Source organism: Oryza sativa, chromosome 1 (assembly GCF_034140825.1).
Source record: "Oryza sativa Japonica Group chromosome 1, ASM3414082v1".
Lineage (NCBI taxonomy): Eukaryota > Viridiplantae > Streptophyta > Magnoliopsida > Poales > Poaceae > Oryza > Oryza sativa.
In genome coordinates, this window is record NC_089035.1 from 4,810,718 (window position 1) to 4,835,448 (window position 24,731).

Here is a 24,731-nt window from a genome sequence, read left to right on the forward strand (position 1 = left end):
TGTTTACAGGTTAATCCGCTTACATCCTTAATACTTTCTCCGTCCAGAATATAATAACTAACTTTTGAGATTGAACGGAGGTAGTAGCCATCAACACCAGGGTAATGCACGTTGCCATCATCATGAGTCGTGAGTCGTGACAAGTGTGACGTCCAGCTTGACTGAGCTAGTACAAGCCACCATCCCGACACTGTTCGAGAACCCGTCCACGTTCATCCCAAGCATATGCATCGTCCCCACCAAAAAATCCCAACGAATCCAACGCCCTTTGTCATCCACCTCGTGTCGCTCGCTCGCTCGCTCGCGCACACACCACCCAACGGATTAACATGGTGGCGCCGGCGGGGAGCTTCTTCCAGGAGGCCGCCCTCCCGGAGCAGCGGCTCGTCGAGGGCGTCGCCTTCCCGGCGGTGCTCGTCCCGAGCGCCGCCGCCGCCGCGGCCGGTGGCGGCCTCGACGCGTTCCTGGACGCCGTGCGGTCGGAGAGGGCGTCCACGGTGGAGCCGCTGCTGCGGGGCGCCGGCGCGGTGCTGCTCCGCGGGTTCCCGGCGCGCGCCGCGGCGGACTTCGACCGCGCCGTGGACGCCTTCGGGTACGCGGAGCTCCCCTACGTCGGCGGCGCCGCCCCGCGGAGCAACGTGGTGGGGCGTGTCTTCACCGCCAACGAGTCGCCGCCCGACCAGAAGATCCCCTTCCACCACGAGATGGCGCAGGTCCACCATACAATCACAGCAAATCGAATCCAATTCGAGTTCAAGAAAATGCTTTCGCTACAAGCTTATACTAATGTTTAAAATTAAGCTGAGATTTCATATATGTTTTTGGTTCAGGTTCCGACATTTCCGGCGAAGCTGTTCTTCTTCTGCGAGGTGGAACCGAAGATTGGTGGTGAGACACCGATAGTGTTGAGCCACTACGTTTACAAGAGGATGAAGGAAAAGTATCCAGAATTTGTTGAGAAATTGGAGAAGGATGGGCTGATATACACGAGGGTGTTAGGAGAGGGTGATGATCCGTCTTCTCCTATTGGCCGTGGATGGCACTCTACATTTCTCACCAAAGATAAGAGCATTGCAGAGGAAAGGTCTGGCTTTCTTTTTCTGAAATCTTCAGTTACACTGATATATACCGCTATATCGTAATCTTGTCATGAGTTCTGAATGTTTGCACTTGCATTCAGAAACCCACTGCAACATCGTCGCATTCCACCATAATACTCCCTCCGGTCATAAATATTTAACGTTTAGGATTCTGTCAAACTTTTAAAATTCAAACCATCAACAATTTCTCGAATGCTTAGATTGCGAGCAATAGAAATTGTATACATAGATTTGCCTCGAAAAGTACAGTCATAATCTTATATTTTACAAAAGATATAAAGTGATAAAACTGATGGACGAAATTTTGAAACTGGAGGGAGTACGTTTCATTGACCTGCATGCATGATTCAATTTAGAACCAATGGAACTACAGAGTTCAGTTCTGCATGACCACATTCAGTAATTAGCCACATGAAAAACCTTCAATAATTCAAGCCATTTTAGCTGCTCATCACCGATTCCATCAGCCCATCGACCATCACACAAATCACACTACAGGGTTTCTCACTTGAACTAGAATTCTGACGTTACCTTCAGCACAGGTAGCAATGTATCATACATGCTGCAGCTACTAACTGAAGTTACTGAACTGTCACTCTGTCAATTAATTGCACTTAGGGCTGCGAAGCTCGGGATGAAGCTGGAATGGACTGAAGACGGGGTGAAGACGATCATGGGCCCGATACCAGCGGTCAAATGGGACGAGAGCAGGGGGAGGAAGATATGGTTCAACAGCATGGTGGCCGCGTACACCGGGTGGAAGGACGCCCGGAACGACCCCGTCAGGGCCGTCACCTTCGGCGACGGCTCGCCGCTGCCGGCCGACGTCATCGCCGGCTGCGGCGAGATCCTGGAGGAGGAGTGCGTCGCCGTCCCGTGGCGGCAGGGCGACATCCTGCTCATCGACAACTGGGCGGTGCTTCACTCCCGGCGATCGTTCGAGCCTCCTCGCCGCATTCTTGCTTCGCTCTGTAAGTAAGCAAAACAGTTTGGGTAGAAATTGGGAATTGTGGATGCATGATCATCAGGAGGTGTGGGCAATAGTGTGAGGAATTAGTCTGCAGTATGTATGTATGTGTAGCATGATTTGCAGGCAAGAACCCTGAATAATTTGATCTGTGCCAATTTGGATGTGTAGTTGTGTAGTACCAATCTGAATCTGTGTTGTCGAACGGTCTGACGAACCTGCAAGCTCTGCAATCTTAGTTCTTCAGAGAGGCCCGCGATTAGTCCGTAGAGAGGGCAGCTTCTATATCAGGTTGGGCTGGGCCTATCAGAATTTTCGGTTGCAGAAGTAGGCAGCATGACTGCTTGGGCTAGATTTGATGGCCCACATATCCGGCCCCATTGTTCCCTTTATACTTATACTAGAAAAAATGCCTTTCAACGGGTGAAGGTTCTTTTAGTTATTATATTATACGGTTTAGCTAAGTTGAAATTCACCATGGGAATTCCCTTGGATTTGTTTATTTTTATAAAATCATGAGCGGTAATTAGGAATCTTATCGTCTCAAGTTAGCATGCGAGTTTTTTAAAAGAGATTTCTTATACGACTCTCCTTCTATATATTTTCAAAAGCGAACGATCTTAAAAACCGACTCAAACACGGATCTGTATTTCCAAAAGCGAGTGAATTTAAAAACCGACTCAAACACGGATGGCGTACCAAAATACCGGCAAAAACATCTTTAATTTTTATAATAGTAGATACTTATATAAGCAAAATTTTAAAATTAAATTTTAAAGTTGATTTTATGATTTTTTATTGTGGTTTATTTTATAGAATATTGATAAGGATATATATATATATATATATATATATATATATATATATATATATATATATATATATATATATATATATATATATATATATATATATATATATATATATAATCTTTACTCATTTTTTCCTAATAAGCAATACAAATAAATATAAGGATAAGCGAAACGATAGGGCCATGCATTTCTATCAGGGTTCGGTCCCGAGTGTACGTAAGCGGCGAACTCCGACCACAGTCCTCAGTGTCGATGAGGTCACAGTTGGCGAGCACACCTCGGCGCTTACTCGCCATACGTGATCTCCCATACAAGGTTCAAAATTTAGGAACGAAATTTCGGTCCTATCGCCCCCCCCCCCTCCAGATATGATATTTTTTTGTCAAAATTTCCATTTTTTTATGAATTTGACAATATTTTGTTCAGATTTGACCAAATTCTGTTCAAAATTTTGGATCAAAATTTTCGAAATTTCAGTATATCGGCACCCTCCACTACAAAAGCCAAAAAACGAAAGATTGAACTCTGCTCCCACATCTCCGGCTGATTGCTTGAAAACTGGGCGGCTCGATCGGAAACAGCAAAAGGAAGGCCAAGGTCTCCGGCTATAATTTCTCCCCTGTTCGCGTTTGCACTCTGAATAGTAATTCCACTTGATGATCGAGAAGATCTCGTGTTCCATGCCGAGCCGGTTGGTTCAGGCTTAGCTAGAGAAGACGTCAGTGTCATCAGGTAACAACAACAACAACAATGCAACAACATGGCCTCCTCCACGGTAATCTTTTCTTCGAGCAGTCTCTTCGAGATGCAGTGGTAGGACAGTAGCACTCCATAATGGTAAGGTTTTTAGCTATAGCTCGTTGTCGGCACGCGACTGATTGATGATTCAGTCGCACTAACTGAACAACACCAAGTGCGCGAGGGCATCTGATCTCCTACAACTTTTGCATTTCATATCGCGGATGGATGGATGGATGGATGGATATATATAGATGCGCCAAACCGAAAGAAACTGATCTGTCCGTGCAAAAGCAACCCCAATAACAGTTTCGATCGATCGATCGATGCAAGGACGCTAAGAGACAGAAAGCAACAGCAACAATGGTAATAGTACTAGTACTTCCACCGTCCTAAAATATAGTAATCTTGCAGTACTGCATAGGACGGAGGGAATAGTACCACCTCCGTCCCATTATAAGTGCAGCTATTGTTTTCCGCGTCCAACTTTGACCGTCCGTCTTATTTGAAAAATTTTTGAAAAAAATTAAAAACATAAGTCACGAGTAAAGTATTATTCATGTTTTATCATCTCATAACAACGAAAATACTAATTATAAAAAAATTTCAAATAAGACGAACGATCAAAGTTAGACGCGAAAACTTATGGTTGCACTTATAATAGGATGGAGGGAGTAATTACTACTAGTAAGGTATTCTTTGTCCTTTGCTTCAAGAGCCGATTAGTTTCAGGGTTGTTGAGACTGACGAGACTTCAGATTTGGACTCGTCTGATGCATGCACTATGTTAAGTTTTCACTTGTACTCATTATTGCTAATCATGTAAGTAGTAGTATAGTACTACCAGCTAGTAGTGCAAACACACCGTCATTAGCCTTTGTTTAATCGTTGAGCTTGTAGAGATTAAGTGGTAGTAAACGTTAATTGGTTCCTGTCATCCAAGTCTAGCCGTCTAGGAAAGTTGACGTAATCCCGTCTATAGACAAAGATTCAGACCAAGAATAAAATAATCTAGACTCTAGAGAGTAGTAGTGTTATGGCTGTGTTTAGATCCAAAATTTGGATCCAAACTTTAGTACTTTTCCATCACATCAACCTGTCATACACACACAACTTTTCAGTCACATCATCTTCAATTTCAACCAAAATCTAAACTTCCCCCTCAACTAAACACAGCCTATGACGCATTTTTCTGAAGAGTTCTGCATAGTCCAAAACAGGAAAGGTAACAAGAGATTGTGCTTATCTATAATAAAGCTGGATGCTAAAGATGGCATCAGAGACTAGTATCACATCATCATGTTATCACTTCCTAGGAGTATATATGTTCAGGTTTAAATCAAATGGACATACTCCTAAATGTGCAAAGAATGTGAATGTGAATAGTACCACTGTCACTTCTACCTAGAAAGCAATTGACGTTATGCACTTATGCGTACGGAGTACTCCGTATAGACCAATTTTGACGTGGTAATTTTCCAGGTTTTGTTCTTCAAACCGGTACTACTTCCTCCGTTTCACAATGTAAATCATTTTAGCATTTTCTACATTTATATTGATGTTAACTAATCTAGACCATTAACATCGATATGAATGTAGAAAATGCTAACAGAGAGAGTTACTAGCTAAGCTATTCCAGTATCCAATGCCATGCCTAGTTGGTGCAGATGCGTGACAGGCTTTCAGTGGGTCGATCGTCGAAGCTGGCCCGTTTATTTCCCAAAAAGTTTTTCGCAAAAATATCATATCGAATCTTTAGACACATGGATGAAGTATTAAATAAAAATAAAAAGAAAAACTAATTACACAGTTATGGAGGAAATAACGAGACGAATCTTTTGAGCCTAATTAGTCCGTGATTAGCCATAAGTGCTACAGTAACCACATGTGCTAATGACGGCTTAATTAGGCTCAAAAGATTCGTCTCGCGGTTTCCCGGCGAGTTCTGAAATTAGTTTTTTCATTCGTGTCTGAAAATCCCTTCCGACATCCGGTCAAACATCCGATGTGACACCTAAAAATTTTTTTTTCCCCAACTAAACACGCTTTATTGGTAGTTAATCCATCATCAGCTCGTATATACTCCTATCTTGGTAGCTTCACTTTTTATATTTGATGGAGAAAAATATCATGGGGTACCACATCACACGCTGTCACGTACTGATTCGTAAAAGTGAAAGTCTTGCGATTGATCAATCACGATGCCCGCTCACTGTGGTGATAGCACGCGCACGCAACGCCATCACACAAATGATGCGTTCTAGCACGGACTGGTCCGGTTTGCAACCCCTATAGTCCCGTTGCGCTTATAAAACGAGATACTTTTTAGTCCTGATTTTATTGGAACCGGGATTATTGTGGAATTTGGTCGACTGACCAGAATTTTTAGTCACAGTTTTTATTGGAACCGAGACTATTGTGGAATTTGGTCGACCGATCAAAGATGGTTTCTCCGGTAGTGTAGCGGCGGCAACCAATGAAATTAACCTCGTAGTGGTAAACAGTGTGTTTTACACAGTACGTGTGTACGAACCTGCCCGTGTTTTCCCGGCACGGACAGATGTTCTAGTAAGTGGTATGAACCTGACAGCCGCCGGCGGCGGCGGCGAGGCGCCGGAGGTGTCCGGCCGTGCCGGTAAAAAAGAACATGATCGATCGATGTCGTGATAAGATGTGGACATATGGCTGTGCCGCCACCACCACCACTAGCTTTTGATCGATTGGAAAAAAAAAAAAAAGTTCGAGCGCGCAGCCCTGGATTGCGGCGCGGCGCGTGTGGTTGTGGTGGTGGTGGCTCTCGCGCGTGGTCCAAAAACGTGCGACATATCAGGTCATCTCCCCAGTCGCGTCGCGCGCGCGGGGGATCGGAGAGAAAACCACGGGGCGCGCGCGACGTCGTCGAGACAGCGAGCCCCAATCCACCGGCCACGCAACCACGACAACCGCACGCACGCGTTCTCCAGTGGTCACCACCGCGCCAGCCGCGCGCATGCATGCGTCGCGCGCGCGGCAGCTTCCGCTTTAGGTTATTCCACGGGAGGATACGAATATATGGTGTTTTGGGCACATGGCTCTGGCCGGCTGATCTCCATGGGTTCGTAAAAGAGGCTATGATGAATTGTTAGATGGATATGGGGATTCGATCGGGCCAGATGTGTCAGTTTTTCCTCCGGGGCCCTCCATCCAAAAAAAAAAGACAAATCATAGGTTTCCGTATTCAACGTTTGACCGCTCGTCTTATTTGAAAAAATTATGAAAAAAACTAAAAAGATAAGTCACGCATAAAGTATTAATCATGTTTTATCATCTAACAATAATAAAAATACTAATTATAAAAAAATTTCATATAAGACGGATAATTAAACGTTGGACATGGAAACCCAGGGTTTGTCTTTTTTTTTTTTTGGGGACGGAGAGAGTACGATGGATGAACGGATGAATGAGTTGATCATCATTTAGCAGCTGTTTCTTTGATCATTCCTTAGCTTTTATTTATACTTTCTTAGTACATGTGTTTGTAGAAAAGGAGCATAAAAGAGGGAGGTTTCGTTATCTGTGTGCATTTTGTGATGTAGCGGATGAGATGTCTGTTCCACCCTCATCGGAAAAAAGAACATGATATAAAAAAGCTATTTAAAATTCGACGGAAAATTCTCTAAAAACACGTAAAATGTAGCTATATTATAATTATAGTTTAAGTATGATGCTAGTTAGCATGTACAGAATAGTTGCAATTTAATTTGGGTGTAACTAAATAAACCATCGTAGCTTAGTGCTTGCAATTCTAAGATCACGGGATCGAGTACTTATCGAACAACCAGCACGAATCTCGACAGATATCTCACGGTAAAAGAAGTGCAACTAATATCGCACGTACTCCCTCCATAAAGAAAAAGTCCAATTCTAGACACACATGTCAGATTCATCCCTAGAATTTGACTTTTTTTTTTGGGACATATGGAGTATTGAACGGCCAGCACTAATCTCAAACATCTATCAGTCAAAACGTGCAATATGCACACATCTCCCCGCAAAAAAAAAAAATATGCACACATCAAATTTCTATCAACAGACAGACAGGAAATCCCCCTTAAAAAGGAAACACCCAAAGATCAAGGTTAGCTGCTGTGTGCATTTTCATTATCCAAAGGCCGAGAACTTTCTCCATTGTCATGAGGAAGAAAAACAAGTGTTAATCTGCGCGACTTCATCTAGATATGGCTTTTTTTTTTTTGGGAAAAGTACACCGAAGGTCCCTCAACTTGTCATCGAGTTACAAAATCGTCCCCCAACCGCAAAACCAGATATCGGAGGTCCCTCAACTAACAAAACCGTTCGCTTGAGGTCCTCCGGTGGTTTTGGACCCGGTTTTGTCTGACGTGGCGGGTGAGTCAGCGTGGGCCCCACGTGGGTCCCACGTGTCAGGCTGCCACATCATCTCTCCCTTCCTCCTCTCTCTCTCTCACTCTTCTCTTCTTTGCGCGAGTGCGATGGCCACGGCCTCCTCCTCCGTTGATGCCGACGCCGGTGACCGGTTGAAGGGGTCGGCCACGAGCGGCGTGACAGGGCTGAGGGTGGCGGCCGACGAGGCAGCGACGGCAGCTGCAACGCGTGAGCAGGCCGCCTCGCCGGGGTCGCAGCCAACGACCCCCGCCCCATCTCCGCGCCGCCCTCGCCGTTCTCGAGCTGTCTCGGCAAACTGGCCGGCGGGGCGAGGCGGGAGAGGAGGTTGGGCGGCCGGCGATGGGCGACGGGCGACGCAGCGGCAGCAACGACATGGGAGTAGGAGGGCCGCCCCCCACGCTGCCACCGCAGCCGCCGACGGCGCGGGCGACAGATGTGCAACCATGGCGGCGGCCTCCTCGCTCTCCCGTCGCGCTCCCTATCGGCGCCGTCCGCCTCCGCCTCGTCCTCCTGCGCCCGCCCTCCCACTCCGCCGGCCTCCGTCACCTCTCCACCTGCTGTCGTGGATGACAACGGCGGCCTCCTCGCTCTCCCCGTCGTAGCTCATGTTCCTCCGTGCTCTACGAGGACAGCACCTCGGGCGCCGGCGACGAGGCCCCCGTCCCGCGTTGCTCGCTGCTGCCGTTCGATCTGAACCTGCCGGCCTCGTCCCCGAAGGAGCCGCCGCCGCACCAGAAAGGCGGCCAGAGCAAGCGGAACGGCGGTGTCGGCGGGCGAGCACAATGGCGGAGCGGCGGCTTCGGTGGGCGAGTGTGGCTGCGGAGAAGCGGCGTCGGCGGGCGAGCGCGGTGGCTGAGAGGCGGCGGCGGATAGGGAGCGGCGGTGGCGGATAGGGAGCAGTGGCGCCGACGGCCGCGCCACTCGCCCTAATCGTCGGCGACGGCTCCGGGCGCGGGCGGAGCAGAGAGGCGTCCTCTCAGCTGTGCTCCTCCCTCGTCGGCTGCCGACCGCCGCCCGTCACGCTGGCCCTCCTCTCCGCCGCACTCCCTCCTGTCGACCGCCGACCGCGCCCGCCACGCCGGCCCTCCTCCCCTGCTGGCTGCCGGACGCGCCCACGGCGCCGGCCCTCCTCTCCTCGCCGTCGCCCCTCCGCCGCGGCGGGTCGAGGCGCGCGAGGGACCGCCGGGCATCGGCAGCACGTGCTGGGTGGTTGCGGGTGTGGGGGCCGCCGACGCCCTCCTCTCCTCGCCGTTGCTCCTCCGCCGCCTCGCCGCCGACGAGGTCTCCCCCACCACCCTTGACTCGCTCCCCTCCCCTTCCCCCGCCGTTCTCATCCCCACCCCCGTCGCCGCCACCGCCCACCTCGCCAGCGCCCCCCAGCGGCCGCGCCCGCCCTAGAGCGAGTGAGAGGAGAAAAGAGTGAGAGAGAGAGATGTGGCAGAGAGAGAAGAGTGAGAGAGAGGGGAGGGAGATGATGTGGCAGCCTGACACGTGGGGCCCACGCTGACTCACCCGCCACGTCAGACAAAACCGGGTCCAAAACCACCAGAGGACCTCAAGCGAACTGTTTTGTTAGTTGAGGGATCTCCGATATCTGGTTTTGCGGTTAGGGGACGATTTTGTAACTCGATGACAAGTTGAGGGACCTTCGGTGTACTTTTCCCTTTTTTTTTCTCCTTTCAGTTGGATTCACTGTAGCATAGCCTGGTTCGCAACTGTGGTTTGCTGTAGTGGAGCAGTGGTATGTGAATGTGAACAAAGGCCAGAGCCGAAAGAAAGTGGGCCCGGCGTTCAGGACCAAAGAAACAAATAAATCCCGTTTGATAGTGATGGGCCCATGAAATAGCCCAAGTGTTGTTTGTAGACCCTGGATGAGGAAGCCGCCTTGCTCCAAAGATTCCATGTAGTATTGCACTATTTCTGCACAGCAGCCTCCATCCATGGCACCATCAGAGTCAGGGTATACTTGTTTGTTGATTCTCTTCCTTTTCCAAGGAAGACAGCTATACACTTTATACTCCCTCCGTCTCTAAAAACACTTCTGGCTATATATATTTGGATATAACGTACTCCATATGTCCAGATACATGTAGTCAGAAAGCTGTTTTTTTTTTACGGATGGAGTATGTATTAGTAATAATACTTTCTCTGTCCTATTTTAAATGCAGTTGTGAGTTTCTGTATCTAACGTTTGACAGTTCGTCTTATTTGAAAAATTTATGAAAAAATAAAAATCATGCATAAATTAATATTCATGTTTTATCATCTAATAACAATAAAAATACTAATTATAAAAAAGTTTCAAATAAGACGGACGGTGAAACGTTGGACGCAAAAACCCACAACTACACTTAAAACCCGCATCTGATGTCGCGTATTCGCGTGACTCTATACCTTCTATTATATGGTATGTGATATGTGAGAGTGACAATCCTTTTTTATGGGTTTCTCGTTGCTTGTAAAAAAAACATTGGTCATGCTAATTAATATTATGATAATAACAATAAATAGCTTAATATTTATCACAAATTTTATAAGTTTTGTCTTATAGGTCTTCATGGTTGCATGACCTCATATTTTTTATTGGTGCGTGCTCTTTATAGCCTATGCACAAATATTGTTTTTAGGTTTTTAAGGAATGAGTTTGATTTCATTTCAAATTCATGTGAAAATTATTAAACCTATATTCGGGCGACCATGACTCTGCATGTCCTTATTGCATTTTTTTCTCAAATATATTAAAATTAACTGTTAGAAATAAAATTAATCAAATGAACCTGCATTTTGTATTTGCCCTAAATTGCTCAATCTTGACCGGTGAATCTTTGGTTATGATGAGGGTTTATTTGTAAAGTAGTTTACTCAATAGATGCAAATCGTAAATTATATGCATAACCTTATATTTATTCTTTAGCTTTCCCCCTTCCTTGCTTTCTTTTGTCTTCTAGTAGTTTCATCTCCGGAAACCTCTTGAATTATTATTTTCACATCCATCAAATTCAACAGCCAAGATTCATTTATCCTCTTTCGTCTTGTAATGAATCCAACGGTTAATATTTATAGAATGATGTGACTCATCCTCGTTTCATTTTGAGTTTCACTTTTCATCAATTAAGATGGGACGAAGGGAGTACTTGTGTTTAGACAACTTTAAAAAAGGGAATTGAAGCATATGTACTTTTACTAAATGGAATGGAATATTGAATATTAGTTTAATGATTTGTGATATTATCATATGGTATAAACAAATGAATTAATTGTTATGATGCTGAAAATAAATTCAAGATAGTATTATAAGAAACTAATGTATTGAGAATTCTTTATAAAGTGCACCATTTGAAAGCTCGGGAAGCATGCCGTTGAATGGAATTGTTCCATTCCTGTAAAAACAACACCCTTTTTAATTAAAAGATGGATATTAAAGGATGTAGAGGTGAATCGGGTATAACATAAACTTGACTGAAAACTCATCCACATATGGAGTATGGGGTAGTCAGTCTATTCGGCAAAGCCGGGCCACAACACCCGCGACAACTGCCTTGACAATTGAGGAACTGTCCGTGCTAGCTACTACTGTAACGCAGTCGTAGCCCAGCCAGCCGAACAACCTCATAATTTTAGCATTGGTCAGATTCGTAGTTAGAATGTATCGTACTCATATTAGTTTTTCTTTTGAAGTTTAGACTGAGGAAATACTATTTGTGCAAGATTTGAAAGGTTATACTCAGGCCATTCATAATGCGGTTTGCTCATTTGAGGAGCCCTAGATGTCACATAAGCACAACACATTTAGGCCACACACCCCGCAGTAAAGGTCAGCCTAGTTGTTTTTTTTATTTCAGACCCGCATGTCAGCCCCTTCCTATACCTTTTCTCCTCCCTCCCCCTCTCTCTCTCACATGATCCTCTTCTCTGCCGGAATCGCCGCATCTCGTTCTCGCTCCGCCGGCGCCAGCCGCTTCTCCCCTCTGTTGCCGTCTCTCCTATCCACCACCGCCACTCCTCCTCCTCGCCGGTGGCCCAATAAATGAAGCGGAAAGGGCGGCCGGAGGCGACGGTGACAAGGCCCTCTTTCTCTCTGCGAATCGAGCTCCGATGGTGCTGCCGCGCAGTGGATTGAGCTCGCGCTCATCTTCTTGGAGCCGGCAACGATGGCTACTCGCGGTGTCCCACGCTCCATGAAGATGGCCGCCTCGTCTTCCTCTCGCTAGCCGATCTACTCGCAACAGCGGCATCACCGCTGAATCTTCTTGGGCGGTAGAGTTGGCGGCTGATCTGTTGGTGGCCTGACGACGACCACGATGGCTCTCGGCGACGACAACCATGACGTGCAGCGCCGCCGCTTCCCCTTCTCCCCTTCCCGCCGCTTTGTGGGCCCTGCGTTAGATGCATGCAGTTGCAGGCGAGGCTCTCGAAGCCAAAACGAGATAGGGGAAGCAAACTAAGGTCATGGGCCCCATCTACTTTTTTGTCCACCACAGCGAGTGTCCTACGTGGCTGAGCGAGTCCACACGCTACATAGGAGCGCTGTGAATGGCCTCAAAGAGAAGAGTTGGTTAAAGGAAGTTTAATAGTATAGCCAATTACTAGCTCTAAATCATCTATAATCAATTTAATAGCCAATTTATACAATAGTTACCTACAAACATATACTACACTATTAATATCTGGTCCCACATATCACACATGTTGCTTCTTGGAGTCTATACTGCAGTTAGCTATAAATTTATAGTCCGCTGCTCTTCTCTCTTATTTTTATCTCCTTAAAATATATTTATAATTGGCTTATACCTGCTGTTATATTAGGGCTTTGCTCGTACCATAGATGACGTCAAAAGGAGAAAAACGATCTCTAAAATTTCTTTCTCCCCATCGATGAGAGATGAGGGCTATGGCTGTGGTGCAATGTGTAGCATAGATGGCTACTACTCCTCCGGCTAGTGGTAATTGCTTGTTGCAGGAGGGGGAAATGATGATGCTAGATTTGGGGTGGTCGGGGCCGTGTGGACCAAAGTCAAGTCACGACGACGCAGCCACCCATCCATCCATCCATCCTCAAACGCCAAAGCAGCAGCAGCAGCAGCTAGCATAGGAGCCACCCAGTGGCCACTGCCCCGTAGTACGTCCATCTCCAGCCATGTGGTCCCTACGACGCCGACGATGACACAAAATCATGCGACACGTTTCGCCTCCTCGTTGGCCGCCATCACACAAACTGCTCTCTGCTGGTACAGCCTCTCTTCCCATGCACTCTGCCATCAGATTTCTCATATCCCGGGCTGTAAAACGTTTAACGTACTGTAACTCGTACTTCAAGTAAGCTTGTAAGAGCAAGTTTAAATAGTATAGTCAACTACTAGCTTCAATTAATTTATAGTCAATCTAATAGCTCATTTATACGATAGTTACATACTACACTATTAATATCTGGTCCTACCTGTCATACACACACTGTGTCTTGGAGTCCGTGCTACAGCTGGCTATAAATCTATAGCCCGCTGCTCTTTTTCCTTCTCATTTGTCTCCTTGAAATATGTTTGCGGCTGGTTATAGCATGCTATTGTACCTGCTCTACGATGAGGAGTATATACTGTCGACGTTTGATGTCGCAATTCTGGTATTTGTATGGTATGGGGATCGTTGGTACTAGGGTATACGCGAGACTGAAGTAAAAGAGACAAAGACGAGGATTTTTATACAGGTTTGGGCCCCTGAATTGTCAGGTAATAACCCTACATCCTGTTAGTCGAAGCCGATATTGCTCTTATTCATGATAATCACACCAGTACAATATTTGGGGTAGCCTCTCTAACTGTTGTCAACCTGGCGGTCTGAAGATCTGACTCGTAGTCGACAACAGGGTAGCCTTCCTCCTCGAATCCGTGCCCGGCGAGATCAGAGATAGCGCTTTCGTCTCTCCTGACAGTATCCGGAGACACCGCAGGGTACTAGCCGTGCTTATCCCTGAAGTCGATATCCGGCGGCGTGTTTTGGCGTATTTAGGCTTCTATGTTGTGGCTTCTATGTCGATTGTGTTGGGTGTTGATCGTCTCGTGTCCCCTCTCCTCCTGGGGGGCTTGTATTTATACCTATAGGTGTCCCCTCGTCCAAGTAGAACTAGGGAAAACAATATGGATACAATCCGAGTAGTCTTTGTTGTTTCCATGTAGAACTCTGGTTGTCTTTCCTTATCCGGAACTCCTCCTATATCCGTAGGTTGTTTCCATATAGGACATAGTATGTGGTAGGTCCTGCCAAGATTTAGTCAACTACTATTAGATATGTGGTATCCATAAAGCTGACATATACACGCTGTCAAATAGAGAGGGGTATCATTTACTTTAAATCAAGTTTAGACTGATACATATGTCTGAATTTGAATTGAGTGAAGGTGCAAATATGTTAAAAATAGATAAACTATAGCTAAACAAATTTCTTGAACGGTTCCTAGGCACCCCCTCTCATATCTAGTTCTGCCCTTGCACTCCGTATAGGTGTGATAAATTTACTGATCGTTTCTATCGAAAATCAAGATTAAGTTAGGACACGAAAAATAATAAAATTGTCAGTGCATGATTAATTAAATTTCAATTATTACATACTTAGAAAATAAATTAATTTTATATAGTACCCCGGATTATTGCTAAAAATCATTTTCTCCGTACTTTCTTTCGCTGCAATGCTTACCACTGCAATTTTACATAGACAGTCTTTAAAAAAAACAATTAATTTGTCCATGTAATCGAGAAAATAATCCACGATAATTTTATATATTTAAAAAATATATAAGTTGGATCACCTATATAAAATTGTAGATAAGCCACTGCGCTTTGGTTATATGGTGCTAATCAACCATCTTTGAGCCAAGAAACCGCTCAGTAAACCAGTTAAAACCAAAAAACGAATAAAGTACTCCGAGCAGTTTTTTTTTTCTTTTGCAAAGGTTGTCCGTGTTTCATTGGTTCTCGTCGATTATACCGAGAAATAATATACCTGAATAACCGGTGTACCACTCCCAGCAATAATCCATCGGCGAGATCTTCCTAAACCCTTTTCGGTGTGTTTGGATAATGGGAAATGGAGGGTTGGATTGTGATTGGAAAATGAATGAAGGGTTAGGATTAAATGAAAGAGGAGAATGAATGGTTAGGATTTAAAGATGTCTTTTGGTGAATGGGAAATGATTTCCCCAACCCATTAGCCAAACGCTGCCTTCGGAGTTTTCTCACCGGAGTATGACTTTCTCATCGGCTACTTGCTTTACTTTTTTTTTTTTTTGGCCTTTTAACAGTTTTGACATGTGCTGTTGCAGTGTTGGTAGTACCTGCCTATCTGGAAGGAATGTGCGTTAATTCTACAAGAGGGGGGACCAATCGTTTTTGCCAATATTCTGTGCAATCAACAAACTGACGACACTGACTGTGATTAAAAGAGCTTAACCAGTTAAAGAGCCCAGCTGTAACTAAAATAGCTTGATCAATTACAGCTCATTAACTTTCTAGGAAACACAATACTCCTAAAATTGTTTTCAGATTTATGCATGCAGTGATACAATGAACCTCGACTCCTTGAGATTGCAGGGGGAAAAAAAGGAAATATTATCATCATCTTGAGATAAGTATAATGTGGTAGGAGAATCAATTATCAAAGAAAAGGAGATGGTGTATAGTAATAACCACAAGCTGAGCAGCCTGAGCTTATCTTATCTGATCCTCTCACCCTCTATGTCCAACACCGGCATTCCTGTCACTTTAACACATGCCTCTTCTACTAATCAAACATGACCCACCGGCCACTACAGCTTTGCATTATTGGCTGTGTTTATATCTAAAGTTTGGATCCAAACTTCAGTCCTTTTCTATTACATTAACCTGTCATACACACAACTTTTCAGTCACATCATCTCCAATTTCAACTAAAATCCAAACTTCGCGCTCAACTAGACACAGCCATTGTAGACATTGCCACTGTCTCTCCCTGTGTCTCTTGGGATAAGCCACCAATCACCTTTGCTCTGTGTTTCTGATGCTGTACAGTGCAAATCCACCAAAGATTCACCAGGTTTCTAGTTAGGGCTGTGTTTAGTTCAGCGCAAAGTTTGGATTTTAGTTGAAATTTGAGATGATGTGACTGAAAAATTGTGTGTGTATGACAGGTTGATATGATGGAAAAGGACTGAAGTTTGGATCCAAACTTTGGATCTAAACACAGCCTAGGCAGCGATAAAATTGAGCAAACATTTTTGTCTACCAACTCCCTCGTTTTTGTCTAGTAACAACTCCTACACTAGAATGCTTATTAGTTTTTCTAAGTTCAGATTAAGGGTTCGTTTGTTTGAGCATTTTTATCTAACATTTTTCTTTTTTAATGATCGTGTTTCTTGAACTGCTAAATTTGTTATAAATAAATAAACTTATTTTTTAAATTTATACTAGTGATTAAAATTTTGAACACCTTTTGATGTGCAGTTGTTTAGCTCACCTAATAAGAGCAGGTACAATAGTAGACTATTAGCCAACTGTAAACATATTTTAATAAGATAAAAGATGAGAGAGAAGAGCGGCGGGTTATAGATCTGTAGCTAGCTGCAGCACGGACTCTAAGACACAATGTGTGTATGACAGGTGGGACCATATATTTAATAGTATAATAAGCAACTATTGTATGAATTGACTATAGATAAATTGGAGCCAATAGTGGGCTATACTATTAAACTTGCTCAAACATAGCCTAAAGCTGGACTGGAGTAGTTAGAAGTACAGTTTAGCCGCATCAGAATTGGATAGGAAGATATGTTTGCACAAAATTACGCAGTGCTCCCCACAAGGAATCTTTAATGCAGGAGATGATCATACACGAAAAGAAAAGGCTTGTGGTGGCGCCACATCCCCCCTCCGATTTATAAAGCCCAACCAGAGCACTCGCAACACACTCACTCCTGCCCTTGCGAGCTTCGCACGCAGCGATCGAGAGATAGAACAGCGAGATAATGGTAGTAGCAGCCGTTGCTTGCTTGCATTGGCTTAGCTAAGCTCAAGCTAGCTCCTACTACTCCTACCTGCTTCAGCTTTGCTTCCTGCGCATGAGCTAGATGCTCCCTCGCATCCATCTCCTAGCTTTCCTTCCCTTTCTCTCGCTGCTGCTGCTGCTGCTGCATCCTCCTCTCCTGTGACCTGTCACAGCTTGGCCTAGGACTAGTAGGGAGTAGTGATTCTTGCTCGCTTTGTTTCTCTGAATCCTTGCAGCTTGGCTTGGCCTTGGCCTTGGCTGCTTTGAATAGTACCTGACGGCCTCGTGGCGCGCAAACCTTGTCCCTTTTCCCCGCAAATCCTTGCCGCCTTTTGGTCGCTCTCTGCTCCTCCTCGTCCCTCGCGCCGTCACCACCTGCTCTGTCTCCTCTCCTTCTTGCAGCTCGTCGTCGTCGTCGTTGATCTTTGGCTATATATTACTCCCTCCTGCTGCTGCTGCTGCACGGACGCAGTGAGGAGGAAGAGCTCGTGACTTGTTTTCATCAGGAGTACAGTTGTCAGTAGCTGATCGAGGTCGTCGTCGTCGCCATCGATGGCGTGGAGGAGAGGGTTCGGCCGGGAGGAGGAGGACGCGGCGGCGGCGGGGGAGAGCGGCCTCGAGCTCTGCCTTGGCCTCCCCGCCTACTTCTCCTCCTCCTCCTCCTCCAAGCCATCGGAGGGATCAACCGCTGCTCCTGCTTTTGCTCTCCGATCCAATGGAACCAATGCCTCCAAGCCAAGGTTTGTTCATTTGTTCGACAGAAATGGAGGTGGAAAGAAGCTAATTAATTCAATTTTGATGCTTAATTTATGTGTGAAAATGCATGTAGCGGGGCAGCGGCGGCGGCGCCGGTTGTGGGGTGGCCGCCGGTGCGGTCGTTCCGGCGGAACCTCGCCTCGTCGTCGTCATCGTCGTCCAAGCAGGCGCCGCCGCCGCCGTCGTCGTCGCCGCAGAACGGCGACAAGGCGAGCAAAGACGGCGGCGCGGAGAAGGGCATGTTCGTGAAGATCAACATGGACGGCGTCCCGATCGGGAGGAAGGTCGACCTCGCGGCGTACGGCGGCTACGCCCAGCTCTCCGCCGCCGTCGACAAGCTCTTCCGCGGCCTCCTAGCCGGTGAGCTCAGCTTTACCTTGCGCCGCCCGCCGCGTGGTGCGGTTTGCTCTTTGCTGTGACCTCATGCGAACACGATGCTATGCTATTGCTCGTGCAGCTCAGAGCGCTGCCGCTGACGGCGAGGCCGACGCGGCCGCCGCCGGAGAGATGGTCGGCGGCGGCGAGTACACGCTCGTCTACGAGGACGACGAGGGCGACCGGATGCTCGTCGGCGACGTTCCCTGGCAGTAAGTTGGACAAAATTACACATCCGTAGCTAGCTTCCATCCCAAATGAATTTCTCGTCTCATCGATCGATCCGCTGCAGGATGTTCATCGCCACCGCGAAGAGGCTGCGCGTGCTCAAGAGCTCCGACCTGCCGCCGCCGTCGGTGAGCCTACCACCCACCAACCACCATGATCAATCAAAATGAATTTACTCCTGATTCGTTCTGAATTTGCAGCTGATGAGGGCGGCAGGGAGCAGGAAGAGGGCAGCAGCTGACAGCTGAACTAATCACTGTCAATTTCAGCTGCTGCTGCCGATGATGATGAATTGATCATGGTGTGGTGCTTGGATTGAGATCCCTCTGCAGTCAAATACACGGTCCTTTGTCATTGACAGGTGGACCTAGGGATTATCGGGCCTATATGTTAATGATAACGTCACATGACTTTAACTGCAGAGGATTTTGATCTGTGGTGCTTGGCTTTATGGCCATTTTGATGTCTTTGGGCTGCATAATTATATGTATACTTACGAGAGATCATGACGGTATTAGTGGTCATGATTAGTAGTACGATCGAGTAGCATGGAACAGTGTTGTTAATTACTAGTAGCTGGGTGATTAAGCTAATCTATGGCGCCTTTGGTGGTGTAATTTTGGATGTAGGCAGGCATGTGTCAAATTAGTTATGTGTTTTGTTAATTAAGCGATCTAGTTAATGCGTTTAAGTTAATTATGGTGCCATGCATGTCTGCAAAAATGTGAGCTCCATCGATCGTGTCGGCGTTTCATCTCGATCAAGTTGTCATCATGGGCTCTAGTATTGCTATCCACCTCGGCAACTCAAAAGTGGGCTCACTTTTAGATTCGGCTAGTTTCAACTCAAAATCGAAGTGGATTTCGGCGTAGCTTCCACACACAATCCCTCGCGTGAAAATTTTGCCAAAAAAAAAACACAACTTAAAGGTAAACATTGGAGCTTTCAAACCAAAAGTTCGAATGATTCTCAAACTTGGGGCTCCGAGACACGCCGCATCCTGCCGCACTCTCCGCGCGCCATCCAACGGTCGTAACACGGCACACGTAGGCACAATTTCGCCTGATTGAATGAAATCATCTCCACATCTACTAACAGTAAGTACAACTTAAGATGTAAAGACAGTTTAGTGGAGGTGTTAACATGGGAATTTCTTCTTGTTCATTCGAGATATATTTTCATATCATGGCATAATTCTTGTTGCGTTATCATCATTGTTAATCCAGTCTTAACATGTATACCTAGCTTATAGGGCTTACTAACAAAAATACTATAAACAGTACTTGTACATACTCCTCCGTCCAAAAAAAAAACCAATATAGAATAGATAGGATATAACCTAGTACAAGGAATCTGGACATGCTAGATAAAAGTTTTATCCAATACTAGATAGATTTTTTTGGGACAGGGGGAGTACTGGAGTATGATCGAGAATCATTCTTGACGTTTCAACTTTCAGGGTAAAAACTTTCCTTGTTGTAGCATGTTGTTATTGAAAGTGCACATCTAATTGAAACCTAAGGACCGAGATTAACGTTGGGGATTTAACGGAAGAGTCACCGCTGCTGGTTTTACACGATGGTTTCAGAGACAGGGATGCTAGCAAAATGTTTTTAGGGGAACATTCACCTGAACAAATAATGATGGGATCACATTTTCCTTCCTTTGTTGTTACTTGCTGAGTTTTAGAGCAGAATATTATACTCCGTATTACACAGATTGTAAATTTTATACATTCTCAAACAGTTATAAATGGCTAGATTTGATTGGTTATCCTTACTACTGCAGAATTTAATTCATGGAAGTAGCGCATAATATAATTCATTGCACACACACATCTTTACAGCCAATTCGGAATATTAAAAAAAAATCCCCAAAAGGGATAATTATAGGTAACAATGAAGGTTTTGCAGTTCCAATTTTATTTCAGGTTACAACTATGCAGGGCGACAGTATATCAAGCCTCATTTTGGTTACAGACTGCTTCCAGTTCCACCATGCCCAAGCAGCACATACAACAAAGCTAGGTTTTTTCAATAATTTTTTTCACTCCAGAGCAAAAATGGACGGCATATACTACTATTTATCTAGCAAATTTTCATCGAGATTGAGAGGCTGCAATAAGGGCAGCCCCTATCCCTGACCCGTCGTTCGCGTGCTTGACGGCTACCGACTTGGAAGCCTCCTCTCCCAGCAACTCACCCAACGTGCTCTCCAAACATTCCCTGAATTTGGTGTAGTGTTCGAACAAACCTCCATCAATGGCGATGACCGAGCGCTGATTGTTGATGCCGCCATTTCTTCCAAGCTTCATGAGGATCCCTGCAACACCAGCAGCAGCCAGCCGAGCTGCCCTCCTTGCCACGATATCGCATATTTCGACAACCATTTTCCTTATCTCTAAGGATGTATGTGTAATCTGCAGGCATACATACCATGTCACTACAGAGAATACACATGCAGAATATGAGCTTTTTCAGAAGCATGGATACCTCTAGGATTTGATGCAATTTTTCAGCCACTATCTTTAGGTCAGGTGTTTCATCATGGTGCATTGCAGAAATGTGCGGAGTCCTGTTCGCCACATTAACGGATATTTTAGGGTCAGCCTTGAATCTGTTATAGAATTTTCTACACTTTATAAAACAGTCTTATGAGCATTCATATCATATGGGCTGCATTTGAAAGCAACCTACTCAATCCTGAATTGCATAAGAGCGCTAATTGTGAAAACAAAAGGAAATGACATACCGCAGATGGAAACAAGTTTTGAGCTTGGAGTTATCTATAGAACCGAAAATTCCAGACTGCAAGGACAGTTTAAGCAGCACTCTTCTTACGATTTCACCTAAATACATTCCTGATGTTAACTTCTCATATATCTGAAAAAGAAAACAAAACTATATGGTTGAGCCAAGACCCAAGATCCAACAGTACAGGCATGCAGGGTAGGTGGTCTTTTGCTGAAGAAACTTGCCTGCTCTCCAGGGTTTAAGCTTTCCTTGTCTAATGCTTCATCGTATTCAGTAACTGGAAGATGCGATGAATAGAAATTACCCCATTCCATATTGATGACCTGAAATACGATAAACGCACTTAAAAAAAACTTAGAAATTGAATAAAGATACAACAAAAAAGTTGAGTAAAATAAACTTATGTGAGTTAATTTATTGCTTAAATTTCAATGGAAGGTGGGAGTATGGCCTTTGTCCCTTACCATATCCCCTGAATTGGGCAACTCCCCTTCCCATTTTGGTATAGCATTTGCCTTCTCAACATATGCAGCATTTGTGCCAGTACCAAATATCACACCTGCGACAACATCTTCATCGTAGTATCTTGCTCCAGCCAATGTTCCAACAGCATCATTAATCTATTTCATCAAAAAAGTTCTCTCAGACTAAAAATGTTTACCTGACATTGTAGATATATTATGTTTATGAAAGGTAAAAGCCAGTCAATACTCACCAATGCAGCTACATGCATGTCCAGACCTTGTTTCACCATAGCCGTTTGTAGTTCAGCCACCACATCTTCACCTACCTGATTTCAGAGAAATGTTTTATCTGATAGAAGATTCACTCATATCAGCTTAAAAATGGATATTTTGTTTGCGTGAAACTGATCTACTAGTAAGAGCTAGCAAGTATTAATGACAAGGCTTGTGACTAGAACAACGTTCATATCGCAAGATGTTCATATAAATAATGGGTTTTGCAGAGCTGTAGTTACTAATTAGGACTATTTTTTACATCACCACAAAAAATGTATGCGATGCATGTTGAGTTTATGAAGGACGCCTTACTGCATCATCAATGGAAAACGCCTTTGTCCACTTGACAAGGGTACCCGATGCCACAGATCGTTGCCTCACAGGAAAAGAGAAGGTGAATCCTAGCTCTTTCTTCTTGCCGTTTGGCATGTCAGTACCCTCCTCCTCTTCAGCAACAAACTTGCCTAATTCCCCAGCAATGAAACCAAACAATTCCTGCAGACATATAGTAAAACAACGAATATCGTCAAATAAAAAAATGCACAACAGTGGAACAACATCAAAATGGAGCAAAACTCGGTCAAATGATGATGATTCAGCGTACAAAAACCCACCGAGGAGGTCCCTGACATCAGGTGTGGTGGGATGCTGACTTCCCTGGATTCAGAGTTGACGACATGCTTCTTGCTGCCACCAAGATGAACCTTGAGCACCCGGAAGTTTGTTCCTCCTAGGTCCAATCCATAGAACAATCCATCCTCTCTCCTGAATTCGTGGCACAAAACTGATCAGTGTAAACCCATCATTTTCAGAGATGTATCTACTGTCACTCTTGTTTCTGACGCTATGAACACAAATCAGAAATTCAGAATTCAGAGGAGGCGATGCATATGCAGGTATACTGACTGACCCAGTGGGGAGCTTGTCGACGTAGGAGAGCAGCATCTTGACCCTGCTCCCACCCTCCTTCTCCAGGCCGGCGCCCATCTCGCCGGCCATCGCCGCCGCCACATCCCGCAGCAGCGACGCCGGCGTCGCGCACCTCTCCCGCAGCTCCGCCACCACCTTCTCCGCCTCCACCGCCGCCATGATCCCGGTCCCCGACAGGCGAATCGAAAAGCTAAAGAAAAGCTTCAGAGCAAGAAAGGCGAGACCTTTGGAGTTCGGTTCAGACAAACCCAACCACGATCAAAAGACGCTCCGGAAATGCGCGCAGAATCGCATTCACGGGGCTCGATCGATCGATCTATAGAAAAATAATCTGGGATTGGAGGGAGGCACGTGAAAGTTTTGTGTTTTTGTCTAAAGCACTCAACTTTTTTTCATCAGTAGTTTAGTTGATCCCTTTCAGTGGCGGTTTTGATCCATCTACCGATCGATACGGCGGCAGCGGAAAGGGATAAGCGTCGTGCTCTTCTTGTTCTGTTCCTTAGCTTTTCGGTAACTGCACACTGCGTAGCAACAGGGGGAGGAAACATTGTCCATGGTCGGATCGGATGGATATCTATCCAAGAACAGAAGAGAATCCAGCAACCAAATTGGATCGTGGATTGGATTGGATTGGATGGATTTACTCGCGTCACATTGGCATGGAGGTGAATGGAGAAGTTGGCCGGAGTCGGGGTCGCCGGTCGCCACCGCCGTCGCCTTCGCCGTGCGTTGGGCTTTTCGCGGTGCGGGCCTTAGATGGGCCGTCGACGAGGGGGGCTCACGGCCCACGTTGATGGCTGGGCCGATCCAGCGGCGGCGCTGGCACCTAGGTCGCCGCGCCGCCGGCCACCGCGGATTTTACCTGCAGTTTCCCTTTCTCGTAGACCGTGTGGCGGCGAGCGAGAAAACCGTGCAAACTTTTTATTACCGCGATCAATTCACCTCTCCATCTCGTATAGGAATTGAATTGAAATTTTGCTGTTTTGGTTAAAAATCGAGGGGCGTTGTGTCGTAGGTTCAAATTTCCATGATGCCTCTGATTCCATCCGCCCTTCTTTGTTTCTCGTTTCAAAAAAACCCATTGATTCCCCCACATCATACTTGCATCGCAACGTGACACCCGAAAAACGCCAACTAATCCCAAAGAATTTTTTTAAAAAAATATTCGTGTGACAGTCCACACCATGCGTGCCGTGCCCCCCAAAGATCCAGCCAGCAAATGTGCACCTGCCGGTTGCCGCCGTACACATTTATTTACAGCTTCTGCGTCTCAGAAATATCACAAGTTTTCACTTGGATATTTCCAAAAAAACCTGGCCGGTCAATGGCAGCTGTTAAATTTCGTGCCAATCCGTTTCGTTTCATCACGGTCTGCTGTTAAAATTCATATTTATGGTTTCGATGCGATCGCGGCCCGAGTCAAACCCTGTGAAAACGGATGAGGCTTTCACTTCTGTAGGAGGCTGTGTTGAGTTCCCTTCAAATTTTTAACTTTTTCATCACATTAAATGTTTGGACACATGTATGAAACATTAAATGTGAACGAAAAAACCAATTACACAGTTTATATGTAAATTGCGACACAAATCTTTTTAGCCTAATTACGCCATGATTTAATAATGTGATGCTACAGTAAACATTTACTAATGACAGATTAATTAGATTTAATAGATTCGTCTCGCAGTTTACAGGTGGAATCTATAATTTATTTTGTTATTATGTTTAATACTTCAAATGTGTGCCCGTATGCATTAAATTTTTTTGCCAAAACAACTAAACACGGCCTCTTTCCTTTTACTAGTACACCTCAGAGTCAGCAGGGGCCAGGTCAGCAAAGATCACACTGGGGCGAGTTGACCCTGCAAAAAAATTGAAACGAACAGGGTCATTTACTGCGTGAGATAGTACCACGACGCGAG

The 24,731-nt window shown here is 45.4% G+C and overlaps 3 protein-coding genes across 4 annotated transcripts; 2 read left to right on the plus strand and 1 right to left on the minus strand.

The window, feature by feature from the left end:
- The first annotated feature begins 303 nt into the window (after nucleotides 1-303).
- Nucleotides 304-2,237, plus strand: LOC4326774 (clavaminate synthase-like protein At3g21360). The gene is made up of 3 exons (XM_015768209.3): nucleotides 304-713; nucleotides 831-1,084; nucleotides 1,719-2,237. Exons 1-3 carry the CDS (start codon nucleotides 330-332, stop codon nucleotides 2,077-2,079), a joined length of 999 nt encoding a protein of 332 aa, XP_015623695.1. The 5' UTR covers nucleotides 304-329; the 3' UTR covers nucleotides 2,080-2,237.
- Nucleotides 2,238-16,953: 14,716 nt separating this feature from the next.
- LOC4326775 (auxin-responsive protein IAA2-like) lies at nucleotides 16,954-19,058 on the plus strand. The gene is made up of 5 exons (NM_001401656.1): nucleotides 16,954-17,770; nucleotides 17,860-18,146; nucleotides 18,244-18,373; nucleotides 18,454-18,517; nucleotides 18,590-19,058. Exons 1-5 carry the CDS (start codon nucleotides 17,583-17,585, stop codon nucleotides 18,635-18,637), a joined length of 717 nt encoding a protein of 238 aa, NP_001388585.1. The 5' UTR covers nucleotides 16,954-17,582; the 3' UTR covers nucleotides 18,638-19,058.
- A 1,188-nt stretch (nucleotides 19,059-20,246) lies between these two features.
- Nucleotides 20,247-23,328, minus strand: LOC4326776 (hexokinase-8-like). Of its 2 annotated transcripts, none has more exons than XM_015766532.3 (9): nucleotides 22,793-23,328; nucleotides 22,497-22,647; nucleotides 22,195-22,377; nucleotides 21,858-21,932; nucleotides 21,607-21,762; nucleotides 21,367-21,465; nucleotides 21,141-21,271; nucleotides 20,882-21,005; nucleotides 20,247-20,808 (listed from the first exon to the last, which is right to left on the minus strand). In XM_015766532.3, exons 1-9 carry the CDS (start codon nucleotides 22,969-22,971, stop codon nucleotides 20,488-20,490), a joined length of 1,419 nt encoding a protein of 472 aa, XP_015622018.1. In that variant the 5' UTR covers nucleotides 22,972-23,328; the 3' UTR covers nucleotides 20,247-20,487. The 2 variants fall into 2 exon arrangements, with proteins under 2 accessions (XP_015622018.1, NP_001388586.1); NM_001401657.1 differs by having other exon boundaries at nucleotides 20,278-20,808; nucleotides 20,882-20,963; nucleotides 22,793-23,252.
- Nucleotides 23,329-24,731: the final 1,403 nt, after the last annotated feature.

What these genes read in the sequence shown, in the direction of transcription:
- LOC4326774 (XM_015768209.3), top strand. Translation starts at nt 330, where the DNA reads ATGGTGGCGCCGGCGGGGAGCTTCTTCCAGGAGGCCGCCCTCCCGGAG. An exon ending in TCCACCACGAGATGGCGCAG is followed by an intron (nt 714 to 830) that starts GTCCACCATACA and finishes TTTTTGGTTCAG; the next exon opens with GTTCCGACATTTCCGGCGAA. An exon ending in AAGAGCATTGCAGAGGAAAG is followed by an intron (nt 1,085 to 1,718) that starts GTCTGGCTTTCT and finishes AATTGCACTTAG; the next exon opens with GGCTGCGAAGCTCGGGATGA.
- LOC4326775 (NM_001401656.1), top strand. Translation starts at nt 17,583, where the DNA reads ATGGCGTGGAGGAGAGGGTTCGGCCGGGAGGAGGAGGACGCGGCGGCG. An exon ending in ACCAATGCCTCCAAGCCAAG is followed by an intron (nt 17,771 to 17,859) that starts GTTTGTTCATTT and finishes AAATGCATGTAG; the next exon opens with CGGGGCAGCGGCGGCGGCGC. An exon ending in CTTCCGCGGCCTCCTAGCCG is followed by an intron (nt 18,147 to 18,243) that starts GTGAGCTCAGCT and finishes TTGCTCGTGCAG; the next exon opens with CTCAGAGCGCTGCCGCTGAC.
- LOC4326776 (XM_015766532.3), bottom strand. Translation starts at nt 22,971, where the DNA reads ATGGCGGCGGTGGAGGCGGAGAAGGTGGTGGCGGAGCTGCGGGAGAGG. An exon ending in TGATGTCAGGGACCTCCTCG is followed by an intron (nt 22,378 to 22,496) that starts GTGGGTTTTTGT and finishes ATATGTCTGCAG; the next exon opens with GAATTGTTTGGTTTCATTGC. An exon ending in ACATGCATGTAGCTGCATTG is followed by an intron (nt 21,763 to 21,857) that starts GTGAGTATTGAC and finishes TTGATGAAATAG; the next exon opens with ATTAATGATGCTGTTGGAAC.